General features: G+C 35.4%; 2 protein-coding genes across 2 annotated transcripts; one reads left to right on the plus strand and one right to left on the minus strand.

The window, feature by feature from the left end:
• Positions 1-842: 842 nt before the first annotated feature.
• LOC137408428 (large ribosomal subunit protein mL43-like) lies at positions 843-19,919 on the plus strand. Its single transcript, XM_068094955.1, has 5 exons — positions 843-849; positions 7,278-7,409; positions 14,666-14,772; positions 15,417-15,503; positions 19,466-19,919. The coding sequence occupies exons 2-5, from the start codon at positions 7,279-7,281 to the stop codon at positions 19,660-19,662; spliced, it is 522 nt and encodes a 173-aa protein (XP_067951056.1). The 5' UTR covers positions 843-849; position 7,278; the 3' UTR covers positions 19,663-19,919.
• A 129-nt stretch (positions 19,920-20,048) lies between these two features.
• Positions 20,049-22,892, minus strand: LOC137408025 (uncharacterized). The gene is made up of 3 exons (XM_068094416.1): positions 22,715-22,892; positions 22,096-22,201; positions 20,049-20,264 (listed from the first exon to the last, which is right to left on the minus strand). The coding sequence occupies exons 1-3, from the start codon at positions 22,890-22,892 to the stop codon at positions 20,135-20,137; spliced, it is 414 nt and encodes a 137-aa protein (XP_067950517.1). The 3' UTR covers positions 20,049-20,134.
• Positions 22,893-23,346: the final 454 nt, after the last annotated feature.

Genomic DNA, 23,346 nt, shown 5'->3' on the forward strand with positions numbered 1-23,346 from the left:
ATTAAATAGATAGTTCTGAAGGCAAAGAAGGACACACTGCCACCATGTTGATGTTCAGACAGGAAGTCCCCTTTTTTTATTTAATCAGGTCAAGGTTACAACAATATGTAAGAACAAGGTCAAGGACATTCAGTATAATAATAGAGTTAATAGAATAGTAGATGAGTTAGTTATGTACAGCCAACAATATAGACCGCTTATTCAGACAGGAAAAACCAATATTAAACAACGCATGCCATTGGTCATGAGTAGTTTTAGGTTACCAATAGTATATTATTCAACAAAATATGGGCGAGAAAACAAGGACAAGCCGTACAGCCCCGGTGTCTAGTCGACGTCGCTTTTTCTTAGAAACTGCGGGTTAGTGACCCCGAGATTTTGAAAAACGCGGGCGAGGTTTTAATAATCTCGGGTCGCCAAGCCGCGGTTTCAAATGGCCGCAATCAGCCACTATAATTATTAGCCTAATACAGTTAAAGGTTGACTTGCAACAAATTTCACATTACAGTTGTTTGATATGAAAATATTCACCATGTTTTACTCTGTTGTGTTGTATAATATATGTGGAAAGGTGATTACAAGCTCTTAAAAGCTCAAAAACCAAAAGCTGCCGAAGATTGGAATCTCTTTATTTCGATGACGTAGCCATGAAATTTTGTTATCAACCAAAGAAATGATGAATCATATGTGATCACCAAATGATTATTACCTATTTAATATTTTCTCCAAGTAATTACTTGCAGGAAGGCTACGCAAAAAAGTACACGGGTTGTAGCGAGTCAAAGAGAAAATCCCGAAACAAAAATTACACTACTGTGTAATTCTTGTTTCCGGTTTCGCTTCGAACGGGTAGGGCGTGCATTTTTTGCTCTCTCCAATTTCTACAGGGTTTTCACTTTACTTGCGATTGTTATACTACTACCTCTTGCTTTCTTATATGTATTTTCTTTCTGTCTACATCATATAATTCCAACTAAAACTGTCTACATTTTATAACCACTATCTAAAACAACACAATAATAATAGTGTGAAATTCGAGTGGGTCGGCCATTTTAGGCACCACTTTGGGAGATTTTTTTCTGGTTTTGTTTCTGTTGTTTGGATGTTTTTGTCTTAATAGGCCTAGTTGTATTTGTTTTTCTCATTGCCGAGTTGCATTGTAGCCGATTGGTTCATTTGTCATGTTTACATTTTGTCTTAATAGTTGTTGAGTTGAGCTGTTTTGTGTTGCTAAATATAATTTGGTTTTGTTTTTCTTTAAGGTTTCAGGATTTTTTTGCAGTTAGCCTACACACTTATGCCTACTTTTTGTGCCTCTCTGTGGCTTTTTCTCTTTGTTTTTCCAACATATTAATAATATGAATAACTGTGGGGGCTGTAACAAGGTCATAAAAGGCTTGTCTGTGGAATGTAGTATTTGCAAACAATGGTTCGATATGAAATGTTCAGGAGCTGATAAGGCTACCACAAATTTTCTTACATCACCTGCTGGAAAGAAAAGTTCAGTCCAGTATTGCAGGTCGTGTGACAATAGTTCTCTAAAAAAATGTTTGAACTGATATCAGTGGTTGACAGCAGAGTCACTGCTATAGAAAACAAAGTGGATGAAGTAGGAGAGGTTGTCAAATGTCTTACTGCAAAACTGGAATCTTTTGTTTCTAGTAGACCAGAGTTTCACAGTAGTGATAGTGTGCAGGCACCAAACTTACCAATTAAATTTCCTATAAACAATACTGTAATGGTTTCTGACATTGCAAATGAGCTGAAAGAAAAAGAGAAGCACTGCATGAATGTAGTGTTCAGTGGAACAGATAATAAAGATAATGTTTATCAGTTTATTAAAAAGGCCAATCTCAAGACTCCTACTAAAATAACTGAAATAACCACTCCGACAAAAGGTTCAGTGAGGTTCAGTTCAAACTTAGACAGGAGGTGAGAGAACGAAGAGGTAAAGGGGAAAAAGTTAAAATCAGTAAGGGAAGAGTGGTTGAGATAAATGAATAACAAACAAAATGAGAAGCCATCAGCAAAAATAGGGGAAATGATGATATTAGCATGCATGTTCTGTACACAAACATTTGTTCACTCCACAACAAGGTTCATTTTCTAGAATGGGAGCTCCAGCTGTCACCAAATATATTTGCAATTTGTTTAACTGAAACCCATTTGAGATTAGATGTTCATACTGGAGAGCTAAAAATTAAAAACTTTTAGTTGCATAGAAATGATAGAAATCAACATGGAGGAGGAGTTGCTGCATATACTCGTAAAGACTATCATTTAGATATTATTCCACTCCAGTTTTCTTCTGAATCCTTGTTGATAAAATTCATTTTGCCAAACACATTCTCTATATTTTTGCTCATAGTATACAGACCACCAAGCAATCAAGATCCAATGCTTATTCCATAACTTCTTTCTGAAGTTGATAGTGTGGTTAGAAATCAAACTCTGTTGATTTTTGGTGACTTTAACATGCCAAATATTGATTGGGTAGATTTGGTTGCAGATGGAGACTATAATATCAATAATCCTTTTCTATCAAAAATAGCTGAACTCTCCTATGAACAACACGTCTTCCAAACTACCCATAACAAAGGGAATACGTTGGATCTAGTGTTTGCCAACAAGTCTTTTGGTCAGGATGTGATTGTCTCTACCCCTAGATATAGTGACCACAGTTTGATAAATATTAGGCTTGATCTCACACAACAAAATCAGGAGGATTTCAGGGAAACTCAAGTATTCTCCTACAACAAGGCTGATCTTGTAAAAGGCTTCGAGGTCTTTGTGGAGTGTGAGACAAATATACTTAGTTGTATTAAAGCTGGTGATTCCACCAATAAGATTTACAATATATTTTGTGCAGGTATGCAGGCATTAAAACAAGCATGTGTGCCAGTTAGAACAAGAAAAACTACACAACAACCACCATGGTTTACAAAATGCCTGTTAAATGCTATAAAAAACAGAAACTTTTATCGTTTGATGAAAACTCATAAAACTAACTATAATGTTACAAGGTACAAAAACACACGGAAATATAACAAAAGGCTCGTGTTACAAGCTAAAAAGACATGTTTATCTAAAACCCTTTATAAACCATTACTGTCAGGGGATAGCAAGGCATTTTACAGACACCTTGAAAAAGCAAAGAGCAACGGTTGTGATGTTATACCCAACCTAACTAAATGGATCTACATCAAAGTCATCAACAGAAAAAGCTAATATGCTTAACTTCTTTTTTCAGTCAGTGTTTGTTGTTGACGACGACAAACCTTTGCCAACTGACTTTGAGAAATATGATGTAGATGACTCTGTTTTTGAAATAAAAAAGGAAGGTGTTCTGAAAGTTCTCAATGACATTAGAGTTGCTAAATCATGTGGTCCAGACAATCTAACCGACATACTTCTAAAGACTTTTTCTGCTTGTATTGTTCACGCATTAACTGAAATATTTAAGTACTCTCTGACCTCGAGCTCTCTTCCGGATATATGGAAGCTTGCCAAGGTGAAACCAATTTTTAAAAAGGGCGATAGAAAGCAACCAATCAATTACAGGCCTGTCTCATTGACTTGTATTACTTGCAAGTTACTGGAACATAATAGCTTCCAACATTCATCAATCTTTTGATAAAAACAAAATATTGTGTGACTCTCAGCATGGTTTCCGTAAAGACAGATCATGTGAGACACAACTGATCCATACTTTCAATGATTTAGCTTTAAATAAGGAGAAACATCATATCACAGATGTTTTGATACTGGACTTTTCAAAGGCCTTTGATTCAGTAAATCATTGGAAATTGCTAATTAAGTTAGAAAGCCTTGGCGTTCGCCCTATATTTGTATCATGGATTAGAAATTTTTTAATTAGTAGGAAGCAATTTGTTTCAGTGGAGGGTGTTGAATCACATTTTTGCAATGTTCTCTCTGGGGTCCCTCAGGGGTCGGTTTTGGGTCCGCTTCTGTTCCTTGTTTATGTGAATGACTTGCCAGGCAAAATAACATGGAATGTCATCTGTTTGCAGATGATGCCCTTGTGTACAATTTAAGAAGTGAGAGTGCAGTTTTAAACGAATATCTAATGGCTCTCGAGGAATGGTCCCGCATCTGACAACTTTCTTTTAATCTTTCAAAGTGTTCAGTTCTTTCCATCGGTGAACTGAAATCTCAGCAAGACTACTATTTACATAATGTAAAGTTAACAAATGGTGACTCTAATCCATATTTAGGAATTGAGCTGAGTAGTAAATTAAAATACACAGTAGACACACAGATAAAATTACATCAAAAGCTAACAGACTAGTAGGAATGTTACATAGAGTTCTTAAAACAGCTGACACTAAGACAAGATTAGTGGCATACAAGACTCTGATACGATCAGGCCTTGAATATGCTTGCCACGTGTAGGACCCACATTTAAAAAAGATATCAAGAAGATTGAAAAAATCCAAAATAAATGTCTGAAATTTGTTTACCGCATAAGATCACCAGTAAGCTTTTCACAATTAAGGGAAAGCACTAACATAAAATCATTATAAGAACGTAGAAGAGATGCCCGAATAAAACTATATTGCAAAGTATTGAGTTCTGGTGTTATTCAAAACACTTTTACTCTTCCCAATAACCCGCACGATACAAGACAAAATAGGGAATTGTACATGCCATCTATAAAATCAGGGCAATATTTTCACTCCTTTTGGCCAAAAACAACTAGGGATCTTCGAGGGGATGTCGAGTGTGCAGATGTTTAGTTTTTTTATTTAACCGGAAAGATTTGTACATGTATATATGTCAATAAATAAATATATAATAAACAATAAAAATATAAAAATAAATAAAAGTAAAAAATTAACAAAAAAGGTTCTTGAAACTGAGTTTTCACTTTTTTTGCCTTTCAGAGGCTTTCAGTGAGAACAATCTGATCTGACTATATATTTAGATTTTTTAACCGATTCATGCATTTTTGCATATTTTATAAAATAATAACAGGATTCGCGAAAACAGTTTTGATAATTGTTAGCACCCTAGTCAGAGAAAAACACTGCTAATAGAAATGTACAATATAAGCAAGTTTGTTGTATAAATGCTCAATCAGCAAAGACTATTGTTGTGGAAGTCAGGGCTGACTAGCCACTTGCAAGTGGGTTCTGCGTACAAGTTGTCTTATACCGAATGAGTAATAGCTCTCATACACAACTGTAATTGTTGCAAGCAAGGCGTCTGATGAATAATGGCTCTTTATTTACACAAGCTCTATAAGCATGAAAAGATGGAACAATTAGATACAATTCACTACAATCAAGCGTAATGCTGAAATGAGTTAATAACAAATACTCAAACAATTACACTTGTAAATGTAAGAATGTTAAGATATATATATGTTACAAAGATATACAAAGCTGCACAAAGGTAGGTTAATGTTACTATGCTGTTCTTAATGAACATTAAGAACGTAATTCTCAGTCCTTGGTTCCGTCGTTCGTAGTCTGTATCGCTAGCTCTGTGCTGTTTATTATCCTCGCTAGGGTATCTTCTCTTGTTGCATATCCTTACCCTTTCCCTGCTTAACACTGGAGCACCTTTGCTTACATAGCAAGTGCTGGGTGTTAATCTATGGGCTTTCTGCGCAAGCTGGTTTTTGGGCCAGTCCGAGAATGGTTGAACTCTTATGATAATTAAAGAAAGCTCAGTAAATCCATTACACTATGTTAGACATCTATTTTTGCACAATTCAACTGTTTAAAGATATTGTGAAGTAACAATGACATATTTATACGCTTACTTCGTGTCACGACTTTTAAAATAATTAAAAAAGTTTTAAATTTTGTACAAATAACTTTGTAATTAACACCAGAATGTATACAACCTTAAGACAATGCCAGCTGCATAGTCATGCATGTGTGCTTATAGTTTTGCTTGTGTGGTTTCAAGCATGTCAAGTAGAGGTTTTTCTCATTGTGAGCAATCTTTATTGTGGTAAAATAAGAAATCTTGAGGATTGTGCCTGATTCAAGTTACTGTATCGTTTGAATATGGCAGCAGTCTAATTATGTTCCTCAAATCTAACTTAATTGGTGCCGTCCACAAAGTTGGGAACTAATTTGATAAAATGTCACCTCTGGTTGATTAGCATCTAAGCTGTCTTACAGTCTCAACCAATATAGGATGCATGAAAATGGCATGACGTGCTTTATTCTAATGACAACGGAAGCACCTTTAGCAGCGTTTGTTTCAAATTGTGAAATGTACAATACCTTTAGCGCACATTTAATTTTAGTTGCTACAAGCTGTAGTTCAGCCTAGAAACTGCAATGTAGAAACTCTTTAGAACTAAACACTCGACATTGTTCAAGTTTATCTCTGATACGAGTTATTAGAGGGGAGATATACCGATCTTATTGGTTTTTAGTTTAAGCTTAATGCTCTTGCCCAACCTTTTTCTTTTAACCTCATCTCTTTGCTTTCCTTTTTTCTTTTTTCATTTCCTTCTTTTTTTTCTTTTCTACAAAAATTGTCAATCTAGCCCCAATGAACTTTTTCAACATTTTATTCTACAGTTAAATAAACCATACAGATTGAAGGCTAAAAGCCAATTAATTTTGTTTAAAGTACCTAAAGTGATCAGCGTCAGGTTTTGTAGGATTAACGAAAACAAATTGTAAACCCTACATATATGTGATAACTCTCGGTTAGTTATTTTTGCCAACTAATATAGGCAGCCTAGGTTTTGCAAAACAATGTTATTAATAAAACAAAGATCTCCAAATACCAATATGTAAGATTGCATTTATAGCAGCAGATGAAGCGTGATCGGTAGCACTTACCTATCACTACCATTATCTATATTACATAAAAATGTCTGTTTTTGGGATTCCGCAATGTGTACACAAAATATTTGCAATATGTGAAATGTGAAATCATATTGGTTTTAACCCTGCATAATCAGCCAGATTGAACACATACGATTAGAGTGGAAGACTAGACATAAGAATGTTTAGAGCAGAAGTATAAAACCTGTTTGTTTTTAAAATTTTTAACCCTCAAAAAGGGGTCGATAACATATCCACTCCAATAATCGCAGCTTCAAACTTTGATGTGCTGGTAAATTGTATGCTTATGTACATACAGCACAAATCTGTTAGCATTATATAACCAAAATAATTTTGAACTTACATGTATGCTGCAGTTCAGTTTTTTGATGCCCACAAAGTGATGAATAGTCTAAGAGTGAAGTTTAACCAGTCTATTATGCCATTGCTTCATAATTTTAGAATGGCTAATAGTTCGATATCTAGCGGCTACCTGAAAACCACTCTGAAGAATGGCATAGGCAGATATGTTTGTCAGCTCAAAAGGTTGACCGTTCAATTTTGTAAAGAGGAGGCTCGTAGTCAAGGTGTAAGGTAAGACAATCTATCATGCACACTTGCAGTTTTGTTTCGTATTTAGGAAGTGAAATAAGACGGCCTTCTACATACACACTTGTCGCTGCCTTTTGCCTGTAGCATTTGTTGCACTGATTTTATATTCATAAGAGTATGTGTGGACATATGATACCTCTCGTTTAGCTTTTTGCCTTACTCTTCAATTGAAAGAACATATTTTGGCTGGTGGCTGTATTGTATATATATGTTGTAGCAACCCAATCTTTTTTCATGTACATCCTATTTTTAAGCTCACATTGTATTGCAGTTAACGATAATTCTGAGATAGTTGCTGGTTGCTCACTGTCACCTGTTGGTGTCACTCACCATGAACTGACATGTTTATGTTAGTCTTAGCATCACACGGTTTAAACCTAACTCGCCCTGGTGAGCTATAGATATGTTTCTCTGGAGTTGTATTACCGTGAAATCTTTATTTGAACGCCATGGCCCTCTATTTTTCAACTTTTCCCTTAGAGTGGCGCTTTATTAAAGGTGGCGTTCAAAAAAGAGTGGCATTGTATTTTTCAAACCAATCATCAGAATATTGAGAAGACAACTTAGACCTGTTCAATGGCAAATTGAATGTTGCCTACATTTTGCACTTATTTTCAGGTGGAGCTACATTAAAGGTTGACTCGCAACAAAATTCACATTACAGTTATTTGGTATCAAAAGATTCACCATGTCTTACTCTGTTGTGTTGTATGCGCCAAATATATGGAAATGTGATTACAAGCTCTTAAAAGCTCAAAAACGAAAAGCGGCCGTAGATTAGAATCTCTATTTCGATGACGTAACCACGTAATTTGGTCATCGTCTTGTCACGTATGTTCTCACCTCAATTGAAAGGCCAATAAAAAGCTCAATATAAAACTTGTCATAGTACTAGTTTATGACAAACACCTCGGGTTTTACCAAAGACCCCGTATCGAATATACATTAGATGCTCTCTACTTTTACAGTTTTATTTCGGCATTATTCAATCGTCAAGTCGTTCTCAGATCATGTGACCCACTACTTCGCAAATAATTTTTGCAGCACTTTTCGATTATCACAGGTGACCAACAGGCACGTCATGATTATCAGACAATGATATGTACTCCTTCGAGCTAAGGTTAAAAAGTTTAACGATTTTCTATGGTAAGTTATAAGATATCACTGCTAAAAGTGACAGCATTACAATGACGGTAAAACAGACGCGTAAGAACAATAGACATAGTTTTATTGAATGCGTGAAGCATATTTGTGAAAATATTTCGACGAATAAGGTTGCAAGAAAGTGTAAACAAAAACCATCTCTCACAACTACATCACATTTGAGCTGTTTTGGAAAGGGAATCCAAACTACGGCGGTCTCGTGTGGCTGCGATTTTCTGTTCGTTTTTGAGCTTTTAAGAGCTTGTAATCATTTTCCCACATATTTTGCACCTACAACATGACAGAGTAAGATATGGTGAATCTTTTCATATCAAATAATGGTAATGTGAATTTTGTTGCAAGTCAACCTTTAAGCCTTTGGATTGAAGAAATTTGCTATCTTACCTCCAACTTGTCATAGATCTCTAAATAAATATTCACGGCAAAAGTTGGTAAATGTCTCTACCAGATGATGTCTAATCTATCGCTTGCAATTAGCCTATGATGATGTTATAGTTTGCGTTACATTTTATTGGAGATTTGACTTATTTTTCATTTTAAATTTGAAGACATTTTCCCATTTTGTAACTATATTTAACAAGGTTGCCTAAAAGCTTATTGCAGTTTTTGCCATGTTTACTACAGTTAGCAGCAAAAACTGGCTATTTATGTGCGAGAGAAGAGGATTTACGAGCGTTGATTCATTGTAAGCCGAGTTCATATTTCTACAATGATGTTATCAAATGATATGCTATAAATCTGCAAATTTATAAGTTTAATAATAATAATCTACAAAATGCTACAAATATGCATGTATATTTAAGAACAATTGTCGCAAACCATCTTTATAATACATTCAGAAACAAAATTTATTATTTTATAACAAAACTAATTTTAAACAAAAGTACTCGCATCGTTTGCTCAGCCAATTGCGTTGTGGCTGTTGTTTTCGTTTGACGCCATTCCATATTCTTCTTGCTGTTCAATACCTTCCACGTGTCCTCTGACCTCAACTCCTCTTTTTTACAGCTGAGCTAGTCGATATTAGTGTTCAAACAATTTTTAGCAGAGCAACTTTACACAACACACTTAGACAGACACACAATACACTTAGCAGAGATTACTTGTACACAACACACTTTGAAATACATGTATACACATCTCGCGAAAATAAAGAAAACTGTGTGTAATCAAAATAGCCTCAAATTTTAGACTCAAAATACATTGTATCACGGGTTCCATCGAAAATGCAAAAAGATTTTCACATACATCCAAGTTTTCAAGACCGCATTAAAAAAGCAACTTCTATTAGCTTGATACTGTTACTAATTATTATTACTATTATTATTATTATTACTAATTATTTTTATGGTGTTGTATTTAAAGTTTTAACAAAAAGGCTGTAAAGAGTTGGAGGAAAACGGACTTCGATGCAAACAGAAACAATGAAAGAATTAAGTGTTTTTGATGTAGACCGTCATTATTAGGATGGTTTTGTGGAGACTTTTTTTACTGATGTCGTGCTATTAGGGGTTCATTAAGATCTAAAATGTCAAATAGTGGCGGTCCAATAGAAGTGGCATTCAAAGAAAGGTCGCATTCAATTACAGGTTTTACGGTACTTAGGTTAGAATATAGCATTTTTTAGTCAAACTACTATTTATGAGGACCTCAACATGAATTTTCCAACATTTGGTACAAAGTTTGAGCTAATATTTAACTCTACATGTTAAGTAATTTCCAACATGCAACATCCAGTTTTTCCAAACATGACAGCTCAATTAGTGGGTGTAAAGAAGCTGGTGAAAATGAACATGTCATGAATATAATAAGAAAATAAAATAAGCTAACTTAGCTTAACCTTCACCTAAGCCAATAAAAGTTCCACCCTGTAGCTCTACCATCATATTTACCTCTGAGGCTACATTCTTTAGTCTACACTTCTGTTTTTTATAGTATTAAAACAAAAACATTTTTTATTGATCATTACTTTATTTTCTTAGTTTATTCATGTACATATCTACAGCACAACTTACCCTAACTTTACATACCACAAAACCTCTAATTGTACGCCACCTCTATTTGAATGCCATCTCCATTTGACTTTCACTACCACAAAAAGGTTGAAAAATAGGGCGCCACCCACATTTGACCGGCACTTTGACTATCTTCGATTTTTATGAACCTATAATATGAAGTGATCAGTAGAAAAGTGTCCACAAAATCATATTAATAATTAATCGTTTACATTAATAACAATCAATTCTCTCATTGTCCAACTTCAAAGCTTTTCGCTTTTTTCCGTTAAAACTTTAAAAGCAACACCATAGAAATAATCAATAACGGTCTCAGGGTAATAGTAGCTCCATGTTTAGCACGTTCTTGGTACTTATAAGTACATGTGCCTATATAAAAATGGTTTAAATTCATGTTGGTAGATGAACTTCCAAAGCAACGCCATAAAAATAATTACTACCCTAACTGTCTCAGGCTAATAGTAGCTCCATGTTCAACATGGTCTTGGTACTTATAAGTACATGTGCATATATAAAAAGGGTTTAAATTCATGTTGGTAGATGAACTTCCAAAGCAACGCCATAAAAATAATTACTACCCTCTGTCTCAGGCTAATAGTAGCTCCATGTTCAACACGGTCTTAATACTTCAAAGAACATACATATAATGTAAAAACGGTTTGCAAGTTTAGGGCCAAAGGTTATGTTTAGCGAGCAAACTTTTACGCGTTATATTTGTGCTAAATACAGCGCTTAAAAGTTTTGCTCTGCTAAAAAATTGTTTGGACGCTAATATCGAGTTCAGCAGTGCGGAAGAGAGTTAAGGCCAGAAGATATTTTAGAAAGTATTGGACCATTAGAAGATGTTCGTTCTATCGAATGCAACAATCAGAACGCAGTTACCAGAGCAAATGATGGAAATATTTTTGTAAATTGTTTTTGCATGTAATATAATTATGGTTCATTTCTGTTAAATTTAAAAGGAAATAAAAATTGGAAATGCCAACAAATTACAAAAAAGACACAGGCTATAATATCATCGCAGGTTAATTGCAAGCATAGATAGCAACTGGTAGAGATATTTCTCGATGTTTTCTCGATGCATATATATTTAGAGATCATGGACAAGTTGGAGGTAAGTTAGCAGATTTATTGCATGCAAAAGGTTTAATATCGCTCTAGCGGAAAAAGAGAGCAAGATATAGGTGACATTAACTTCTCCCTTAATAGGGCTAAATTTATCTTCCTAAAATTCAGACGAGCCATTTGAAAAATACACCGTCAGCCTCTATTTGAATGACGCCTCCAATTGACTGCCACTAATAGAGACAGGGTTGGAAAATAGAGTACCATGGCGTTTACTTAGAGGTTTTACGGTAGGTATACATACAGCATAACTCACCCTAACTTGGCATAGGTGTACATATATACAGCATAACTTACCGTAACTTGACATTGGTGTACATATATACAGCATAACTTACCGTAACTTGACATAGGTGTACATATATTCAGCATAACTTACCCTAACTTGACATAGGTGTTCATATATACAGAGTAACATATTCTATCTTGACATAGGAGTTCATATATACAGAGTAACATATTCTATCTTGACATAGGTGTTCATATATATATAGAGTAACATATTCTATCTTGACATAGGTGTACATATATACAGAGTAACATACTCTATCTTGACATGGGTGTTCATATATACTGAGTACCATATTCTATCTTGACATAGGTGTACAAATATACAGAGTAACATATTCTATCTTGACATAGGTGTACATATATACAGAGTAACATATTCTATCTTGACATAGGTGTTCATATATACAGAGTAACATATTCTATCTTAACATAGGTGTTCATATATACAGAGTAACGTATTCTATTTTAACATAGGTGTTCATATATACTGAGTACCATATTCTATCTTGACATAGGTGTACATATATACAGAGTAACATATTCTATCTTGACATAGGTGTACATATATACAGAGTAATATATTCTATCTTGACATAGGTGTACATATATACAGAGTAACATATTGTATCTTGACATAGTTGTACATATATACAGAGTAACATATTCTATCTTGACATAGGTGTTCATATATACAGAGTAACATATTCTATCTTGACATAGGTGTTCATATACATAGAGTAACATATTCTATCTTGACATAGGTGTACATATATACAGAGTAACATACTCTATCTTGACATAGGTGTACATATATACAGAGTAGCATATTCTATCTTGACATAGGTGTACATATATACAGAGTAATATATTCTATCTTGACATAGGTGTACATATATACAGAGTAACATATTCTATCTTGACATTGGTGTCCATATATACAGAGTAACATATTGTATCTTGACATAGTTGTACATATATACAGAGTAACATATTCTATCTTGACATAGGTGTTCATATATACAGAGTAACAGATTCTATCTTGACATAGGTGTACATATATACAGAGTAACATATTCTATCTTGACATAGGTGTACATATATACAGAGTAACATATTCTATCTTGACATAGGTGTACGCACACATGTACAGAATAAAATATTGTATTTTGAAATTGGTAAAATTAAAACTAGTTTTGTTTGTGCATTTATGTCATTTTTTTAATTTTGTGCTAGTTTCTTCACTTTCATTTATAAAACTGCATATCTGAACAAACCTTGAAAGTTGCGTGTTGAACGTAAAGTCAAAGACTTACTCTAATTTTACAGCATATATGACGCAATGTGTATGTTAAAGGTTGACTGATATCTATGTACATACACTTAGCATTTTGCAATAGCTTCCAAATTTTGTATCGCATGAAGAATATATTCTTCATACGTTATAATAACATATTTCATAATACTCATAATTTCTCTCATAATAACTCATAATTTCATAATACAAATTCTTATATACTTACACAGGAAGCACGCTGATGCTGCATAAGATTGTTAACCATTCATTAGAATCCAAGTACACTAGAACATGCTCCAACAACAAACGTATATTATTCGTTCCAGGAAAGTTTATGTTAGGGATTTAACGTCATGTTAAAAGTAAAATACATGTAAATAACTTAATCTGATCCTTGATTTTCTCAAACACACTCATTTGGAACTTTAAAAAAAACTAGACTTTAATTTAATGACTCCGCAGTAACTGTATTGGTATAGTAAATGTTGGTTGGTATTGACAACTTTTCTTTTTATTACTCTGACTCGCTTTAGGGTCCATGGTTACTGTAATTTTATGTAAAGTTATGGAGAGCACACACCTTCAATGTCAATTAATTTGATTTTTTTTACTTTTTTCTAAGCAGGCAGGTCTATGCTGCAGAGAAAAAATATTGTATGCCTAAAATACTTCAAACAAAATATATCTTCACTATATTATTGTTGTCTGTCTGTATATTCGTCCTCTGTCTCCAGGATTAGAGATTTTGATAAAAGATAGCTTTCCATGAGACTTCAACTCGTCACATTAAGTTTGGCAGCCCAACACCTGCACCAATAGACCTCTTTTTCTGAAGTATTTCCGAATACATGTGCTGCTACTTAATCTCTGTGCTTTTTCGACACGCCTAATGATCTCTCTGATGTACCCTGTAGACTGCCAGGGTACTAGTGTATATAATAGATATAGTCCTATTTGGCGATTTCACATGCAAATGCGGCAAAACAGAGAGCGATGTTTTATGCTAACTATTGGACTCTCATAATTCAAATCGCGTTTGAGAACTTGCCCCGATTTGACTCTTTACATTATATGAAATTTCTCACGTAATACGTCGCAAAGACTACATAATTTTTTTCTGTTATGTAAAAGTTATGTAATAGGAGCGGCTACTGTAGCAGCAAATGATTGCAATCACCTCTGAATAATCGTGGCAATGGTAGACCTTACTTACCTCAAAGTGGCTGTCATAAAGTTTTAGGGAGTATTTAGCACAAGTCACCTCTGCACTCTGCGAAACGTAAATAGTGCTAGTAGAATTACTACAGCTTGTGTTTCTATAAAATAATGCATGTTTTCCGGTTATGTAGAGAGTTTATGGAAAAAGACTTTGTGGACTTTGCACGAAACAACCAATCAGTGGCCATGTATGCTCAAGTGAGAAGACACCGCAATCCATCTCTAGTTGCGGAGTACTGTAAGTTGTAGCCACAAAGGAAACATATCTCATAGTCACAAGGTAGTCTACCTCATGGTCACAGAGTAGACTATTTCATAGTTACAGGGTAGACTACCTCATAGTCACAGGGTAGACTATTTCATAGTCACAAGGTAGACTATCTCATGGTCACAGGGTAGACTGCCTCATAGTCACAGGGTAGACTACCTCATAGTCACAGGATAGACTATCTCATAGTCACAAGGATAGACTATCTCATGGTCACAGGGTAGACTATCTCATGGTCACAGGGTAGACTATCTCATAGTCACAGGATAGACTATCTCATAGTCACAAGGATAGACTATCTCATGGTCACAGGGTAGACTATCTCATAGTCACAGGATAGACTATCTCATAGTCACAAGGATAGACTATCTCATGGTCACAGGGTAGACTATCTCATGGTCACAGGGTAGACTATCTCATAGTCACAGGATAGACTATCTCATAGTCACAAGGATAGACTATCTCATGGTCACAGGGTAGACTATCTCGTAGTCACAGAGTAGACTATCTCATAGTCACAGGGTAGAATATCTCAGTCATAGGGTAGACTATCTATAATGCAATGAGTAGCACATGCAGTGTTAATCCATCATAAGGTTCTTGTGATTTTGTAGTAAATGGAAAGACTCATATAATACCAATAGGCAATCAAACATCTGAGCAAGTTATCGAGTGGCTTGACTGGCTTCGGACTCGTTCTGGTGAGCTATTATCTAGCATTGTATTACAAATTTCTTAACCTAAAAACCTTTTTTCTGGCTCAGATGATGGATAGATAATGTATGGCTGGCAGTTTATCAGTCTATCACATTGAAACATTGTTTGATCCATCTCATGTTTAGTAGGATTGCTAGATAAATAAATAGCTGTATGTAATATCATGTAGTTTTGAGTTGCAAATTTGAGCTTGAAATTTGATGTCGGCTTATATGCTGGAATTTATGGTACTTGTATCAAAATTTGCTAGTCTTCTGAGATGACAACTTTCAATTGGGCTGGTGGCAACCAGTGATCGTTACACAAACATTGTAGCGCTTATATTTAAGATATTCAGCAAGAAGCTTTGCGCACATTTTACTGAATGTGGCTGTTTCACAACCTTGTGGTGTTGATACATGAAAACATATGATTCCCCACACATAAAAGGGAACATATGATCCCCACACATAAGGGAACATATGATCCCCACACATGATGGGAACATATGATCCCCACACGTAATAGGAACATATGATCCTCCACACAGAGGGAACATGAGCTCCACACACAAAGGGAACATATGATACCCCACACATAATGGGAACATAATCCCTCACACATAATGGGAACATGCATATATGATCCCTCACACATAATGGGAACATGTGATCTTCCACGCATATTGGGAACATATGATCCCCCACACATAATTGGAAAATATCAATGAAAGCCAATTTCTTAGTCTGTATGTAGAATCTTTCATTACAATTTTCCAATGCAATGCAAGATTGTTAATGAAAGATTCTACATAGAGGCTACGTTAATCATCAGTGAAACATTGAAACTGGAGGTTGTTACTTCTGGCTATCAGGAAACTGCGAGCTTTTTTCCAACGAAGCTTTTTTGTAAGATTGATTTGCAGGAAATTAAATACCGTAATGGTTTGTTTCATAAGACAACAATTTCCTCTTTTGTGGTAGATACAGTCGATACATATATATTATCATATTATAATATATATTCATATATCTTTGTTTATATTAGCGCTTGTCACATCAATGGCTAATGGGGGTCCTACCACACAAAGCTGTCGTCAGAATAGTCACTTTTAAAATCACTGTCGTCACTTTTAAAATCACTGTCGTCCCTTTTAAAATCACTGTCACCTTTTTCAACTTGGTAACCAAAACAACCTCTTTCTTCACTTTTGTTATTTTAATACAAATATCTATACTGGTGGCACTGGGTTGCATTAAAAATCTGAAACTCGCTCAGTTTGAACTTCTGCTAACCAAAAGCATGGCTCAACCAGCGACCTTCACAAACATATTAATGATGTTTGGGAGCGTTGCTGATTACTCCGCGAAGAGTGACAGCCGTCTTAGGTTTTTAGAGCTATATTTCTTGTACTGAAAATAAACCGAGATTGTCTTTAATAATCACTGTCAGTCACAGACTTGGAAACGGATTTGCTGTCAATGTCGTGGCATTTCATTGCTTTAATTATTTGGCAGTCTATAAATGCTGGGCCAGATGTTTCAAACCAAAACTAGTGAAGTTTCGGTTGACCGTGGTGATTTATGAACGAATAATAAGTTAGTAAAGGTACGGCTACACGTGACAAAATTTCCGTTGGTTCTAACCAAAATCACAAAATGATTGAAACACGCAGAATTATTCTGCGCTGCTAGAATCGTGCTAGCGAGCACGATCTCAGCAGCTTTTGCAATTAGTATAGTCCAAGAGACGTATAATGACACACAATAAAAGTATAAGTGCAATTCAACATAGTACACACGATGCAACTGCTTAGATTGCGTTATTGAATGTATTTATTGTTTGGACGCTATAGCTACAATTTGTTTATTTTTTAATTATATTTCCTTTTTAGCAGCAAAAGTTTTGCGGTAGAGAATGTTGACATCTCTAGCGCAAACAAGTCAGTTGCATCGTATTTACTATGGTAATTTTCCGTAATATTTTTCTTGTGTGTCGCATTATGTTTTCGGACTACATATATCTTAAAATTTGCTAGAGTCGTGCTCGCTCACCAACAATAGCGCAACTTAAACAGTTACATCGTGTGTTCTATGTTGAAATGCTTTCGTATTTTTATTGTGTGTCGCGATACATGTCTTGGACTATACTAATTGCTAAAGCTGCTAGAATCGTGCTCGCTAATAATTTGTTTAATCTGTTAAAAGCGTTTCGTCGACGAACTTGGTGGGCATGCACAGCTCAAATAATTCTGTGAATTTCGACTGATTAATTCTGCGTTTTTTCGTGATTTCGGCCAGAACTCAGAACACCAAAAATTCGTTACATGCAGCCGTACCTTTAGTAATCCTACTTATGCAATCCTCGTCACCTACATTGATAAATGGTCGTCTCGTCTGTCACTTTTTAAATATCCCTGTCGTCGGGTCATCAGAATCGTCACAAAACATGGGAGGACTCCCGCTAATAGCTCAACACTTAGCAATGTCGATTATCTTGTTATCGAAATAATGCTGTTTGGATTAAAATTTAGGATATCGTAAGTTTTTCTCTTTTTCTTTGTGAACAAGAAACAACCCTCAATTTATGGTTGCTTCTGACGAAATATGTTATACACCTTAAATAGCTACATTGTATAGGTATAAATTATATACATCCTCTATATACATCCCTCCTTATATACATTATATAAATTGTACATCCTCTCCTAAAGGCTACCAATTGGCTGCTAATATATACCACTCATCCTATCTGACAGCCAGTATAGATGCATCACTTTACTATGTCAGTTTTCATGAAATGAGAGAGTTGTATGGCCTAGGAAAGCTTGTCATACTAGACTAGACTTGTGATAGACTAGCATGTTTGTTTCTGGACTATTTTATGCACAAACATGACCTTCATCAGGTTGTAACTCAAAGATTTTATGCAGGTTTATAAGACTGACAACATGGTGTGCCGCTTTGCGCTTTGGTTCCCTAATGTTCAATTCAGATCGCTTGCTCCCTATATACTTTGCAGCACTGGGCACCATAGCTCCGCTACTTGTTATGCATTTTGTGTAAAGACTGACGCTTTGAACAAAAGATTTGTCCTTGTTTCTGATTTGACTTACAAATATTTTCGGTAATAACAGCTGTGTCTGTCCAACTAGTCAATATTAGGGAAAGAAGATCGCTTCCACAGAGATTTAAACTCGTTCACTTCAACTTGGTAGACCGCCTCTCTACCCGCACTAGTCAACCACTTTAGAACATTCTGGAATAACTGTGTGTATAGCTATTACGCTTGAGGATATCTCACAGCGTTCTAGACTGCCAGGGTACAAGTAGTTATGTACTCCTTGACTACCTACACCATATCGAATAATTTATATACTCCTTGACTACCTACTCCATATCGAATAATTTATGTACTCCTTGACTGCCTAAACCAAATAGAATAATTTATGTACTCCTTGACTACCTACACCATATAGAATAATTCATGTACTCCTTGACTACCTACACTGTATAGAATAATTTATATACTCCTTAACTACCTACACCATATAGAATAATTTATGTACTCCTTGACTACCTACACCATATAGAATAATTTATGTACTCCTTGACTACCTACACTGTATAAAATAATTTATATACTCCTTAACTACCTACACCATATAGAATAGTTTATGTACTCCTTGACTACCTACACCATATAGAATAATTTATATACTCCTTGACTACCTACACCATATAGAATAATTTATATATTCCTTGACTACCTACACCATATAGAATAATTCATGTACTCCTTGATTACCTACACCATATAGATATATATGATTGGTATTTTTATGATTGGTATTTCTATGATTGGTATTTCTATGATTGGTATTTCCATGATTGGTATTTCTATGATTCGTATTTCTATGATTCGTATTTCTATGATTCGTATTTCTATGATTCGTATTTCTATGTAGGTGAAGAATTGTACAGGATAAGAAAGAACCAACACACTGACACACCAAGCATACAGGGTACTTGGGCACCGTTCACCAACAAACAGTATTACCCCCCAGACTTTACCTTTCCTAATTCAGAGCATTTCAAAGCTCGACGGTTCAAAAAGTCTGCCACTGAACTCCTCCAGGAAGCTGTGCAAAATTGTCCATCTTGAACAGACGTTTTATTTGCTGATGCGTGTTTATGGAACCATGACAACACAAATGTGGTAAAAATCAACTAAGAATGTGTGGTCTTGTTATTTTCGCATTGTCTTCAACACTGCGGTAGAAGAATGTGTTATGGTGGAAGAAAAAACTATTTGCACTGTCAAAAAATTTCTCTACACAGTCTTTTCTTAATTTCTATGATGGTGGAGAGTTTAAAATGCATAAAAATAACTTAAATAAACATAAATAAAAACATAAATAACATTTGGACATAAATAAACGGCATTTCTCAAAGAAGACCACAAAATGTCTAAACCGAGGAGGTTGTTGAGCATGACGGCAAGTTTCTGAATATGAGCTCAGGGTAGCACGAGAGAGAACCCTTGAGCTTATCATTGATAAATATCTATTCCGTGTTACCATCTATCCTCATTTGATGCTGAGGCCTAATCTCAGCTCTTTGACCATATCTGACTATCAAGAGTTGTCTTTCACACTCATCTTTTTGTCCATCATCTGGTTCAACTGGAACATCTGAAATTCATTCTCCCAAATCCTTTCCACTTTTTTCAACTTCCGTTCTGGCTTCTCCACCTCAATCAGATGTCTGGGAATAGTGAATATTATGTATGTTACCCAGCAGCACGATGCCGGCTATTTGATTACGGAGCGTCTTGCCACTTGAGACAATCTAAACTCGAAAGGTTCAAGAATTATGAGTTGAGAAGTTGTCTCCACCTTTGGTTTAATGCCCATCTCAGACGGGATTATAAGTAAGCATTGAATTACAAAAGGTAATACTTAAAGGTTGACTTGCAATAAAATTCACATTACAGTTATTTGGTATCAAAATATTCATCATGTCTTACTCTGTTGTGTTGCAGGTGCAAAATATGTGGAAAAGTGATTACAAGCTCTTAAAAGCTCAAAAACGTAGATAGGAATCTGTTTATTTATCTGACGTAGTCATTACAGTTTGGGTATTGTCTTGTCACGTGATGTTCTTACGCGAATTGAAAGGCCAATAAAAAGCTCAATATAAAACCTATCGTAGCACTAGTTTATGACAAACACTTCGGGTTTTACCAAATACCTCGTATCAAATATAGATGCTCACTGCTTTACAGTTTTGTTTCAGCCTGGTCTAATCGGCAAGTCGTAATCTGATCATGTGACCCAATACGTCGCAAATAATTTTTGCAGCACTTTTCGATTATCACAGGTGACCAACAGGCTCGTCATGATTATCAGACAATGATATGTACTCCTTTGAGGCAAGGCTAAAAGATTAAATGAATTTTTACGGTAAGTCATAAGATATCAGTGCTAAAAGTGACAAAATTTACAATGACGATAAAACAGGCGCGTAAGAACAATAGACATAGTTTTATTGAATGCGTGAAGTATATTTGTGAAAATATTTCGACGAATAAGGTTGCATAAAAGTGTAAACAAAAACCATCTAACACAGCTACACCACATTTGAGCCGTTTTAGAGAGAGAATCCAAACTACGGCGGTCTCGTGTGGCTGCGATTAACTGTTCGTTTTTTAGATTTTAATAGCTTGTAATCACATTCCCACATATTTGGCACCTACAACACAACAGAGTAAGACATGGTGAATCTTTTGATATCAAATAACTGTAATGTGAATTTTGTTGCAAGTTAACCTTTAACAGAAGTGAAGGACCGCTTTACTGAACTCCTAATACTCTCCCTACACTTCACTTTTTAATGGATTAGGGGTTAATTCATTGATTTCTTTAGGTTGAATGCACTACTAACTGGCTAGTTTCTATTCATTAACCTGCTGCCTATGCGTTATCAAAGAGACTTGTTTATGGCACACAATGCCATTGCTAGCAAAGCTTCAGAGAATTACTCACCCGCAACAGCTTCGACTAAAAGACAAAAGACTAATTACATTTACCTGTAAATAAAAGGATTGTCGAAGATTTTGGGAAAATTCATCCACATGTAACACATGCCTTTGACTAGTATCAACAAAATTAATATCTGCCTCAGGGCAGTCTGCTTACAGTTTGGTCAATGATTAACACGTTGCCTGCCGATGAAGATCACAAGAATAAATCGACCTGAATGCATGGACAACATGATATGCACAAATGAGTAATTTTGGCATTTTCATGGTAATTGACCAATGAAATGCTACTGTTTAAACAAGTCTGAGCATGCCAATTCATTAACTACATTGGTTATGAAACTAGATGTCAGGAAGACTTTCCTAGATTTATCATCACAAAGTTTTACAACAACCAAACTCGATGACCTCTGGTAGGTCACTGAATGTTTAATCCATTCCTAGGAATGGTGCTACGGTATTGAAGAACACCTCATACATTCTAGATGGAGAATATGTAGATTCAATTTGTAAGCAACGTATTTTGCAAACAGTAGTATATAAGAGTTGCCTCACCTTGTCTCCCAGTGCTCGCCATATCTGTGGTTGTGAGCATATCTTGTTGGTTTCAATCTTCGATCGTCATCTTCATGAAGAGGTAAGCAACCGTCATAATGAATTTCTGCAAAACACATTCCATTCGTATTCTTATTAGGAGGTTTTCCTGCCAGAACATGTACAGCTTTTAGAGTACAAAACACTTGTCTATTGTAAAAAGAGTGCAGCTTACGGCTTTGAAAAATACAGCTTGTCCACTTTTTTCAAGTACCCTGTTAATGAAACATTAGGAATGCGTTTAGGAATGGTAAATGCACCCAAAAACCTTTTCGTAAGAGGAGGAGGCAGCCAAGTAAAAGAACAATGACAGTATTTAATACAACATTATATTAGAAATTTAATTGTTCTGAAGAACATTTTACAACAAGATGGGACATGACGGAATGGATGGCTGATTTGATGTCGCTGACTTTTCATGGTTGTTAGAAGCCATGCTGAACAATAATTAAAAGGTTAAAAATTCTAAAAAAGGAAATTATAGCTCACAGGAATGCCGCTGAATATACATCAGACAACTTTGACCTGCTGATCTAATCGCGTAATTGAAGTTGATTTTGATGGTGTATTAATAACCTACCAATATATTCTGTGTTCTTCTCTCTTATCTCCCCTGTCTCATTCCATGGCTGCCAATACTGACGCTTCACTTTGTTTATGTCAGGTGGCTTGTATTTATGTATGGTTGATGCTACTGTTTGCACCTTTTTAGCTTGCACAGGTACAGAAGAGCTTCTCCTCAGTCGAGGAGGTGCCATTTGAGAAGTGCCACCAGTCTGAAAGCAGACTACTTGCTAGTACACTTGTGGAGTCATTGTACAGTCATTCAACAACACGGTAGCTTGAACTGCTTTCCTCATTTGCATCAGATTACAAAGCAGAACAGGTTTGGTTTGTAACAGGGTTTGATTTAACAGGGTTGACATACCGTTTTAGGACGATGTCTGAATTTTGCTTTATTATTTGGAGACGGGATTGATTGATCAGCTGGTTTTGAGGCTTCAGTTGGCAGCACCACTGATATCGACTGAAACATGAATTGTTCAACCTGGGAATTATTTAGAAAAAGTTAAAGCTAAGTAACATAAAAGCTCGTAGCATTAGTATTTTGTATTAGTAGCTAGTAGTCGTAGTTTTCTGTAGCATCCAAGGACAAGAATGGTGATTTGCACTCTTCACCTTGTTAAATGCAGCAAGTGCTGCAGACCCATG

Source organism: Watersipora subatra, chromosome 11 (genome assembly GCF_963576615.1).
Source record: "Watersipora subatra chromosome 11, tzWatSuba1.1, whole genome shotgun sequence".
NCBI lineage: Eukaryota > Metazoa > Bryozoa > Gymnolaemata > Cheilostomatida > Watersiporidae > Watersipora > Watersipora subatra.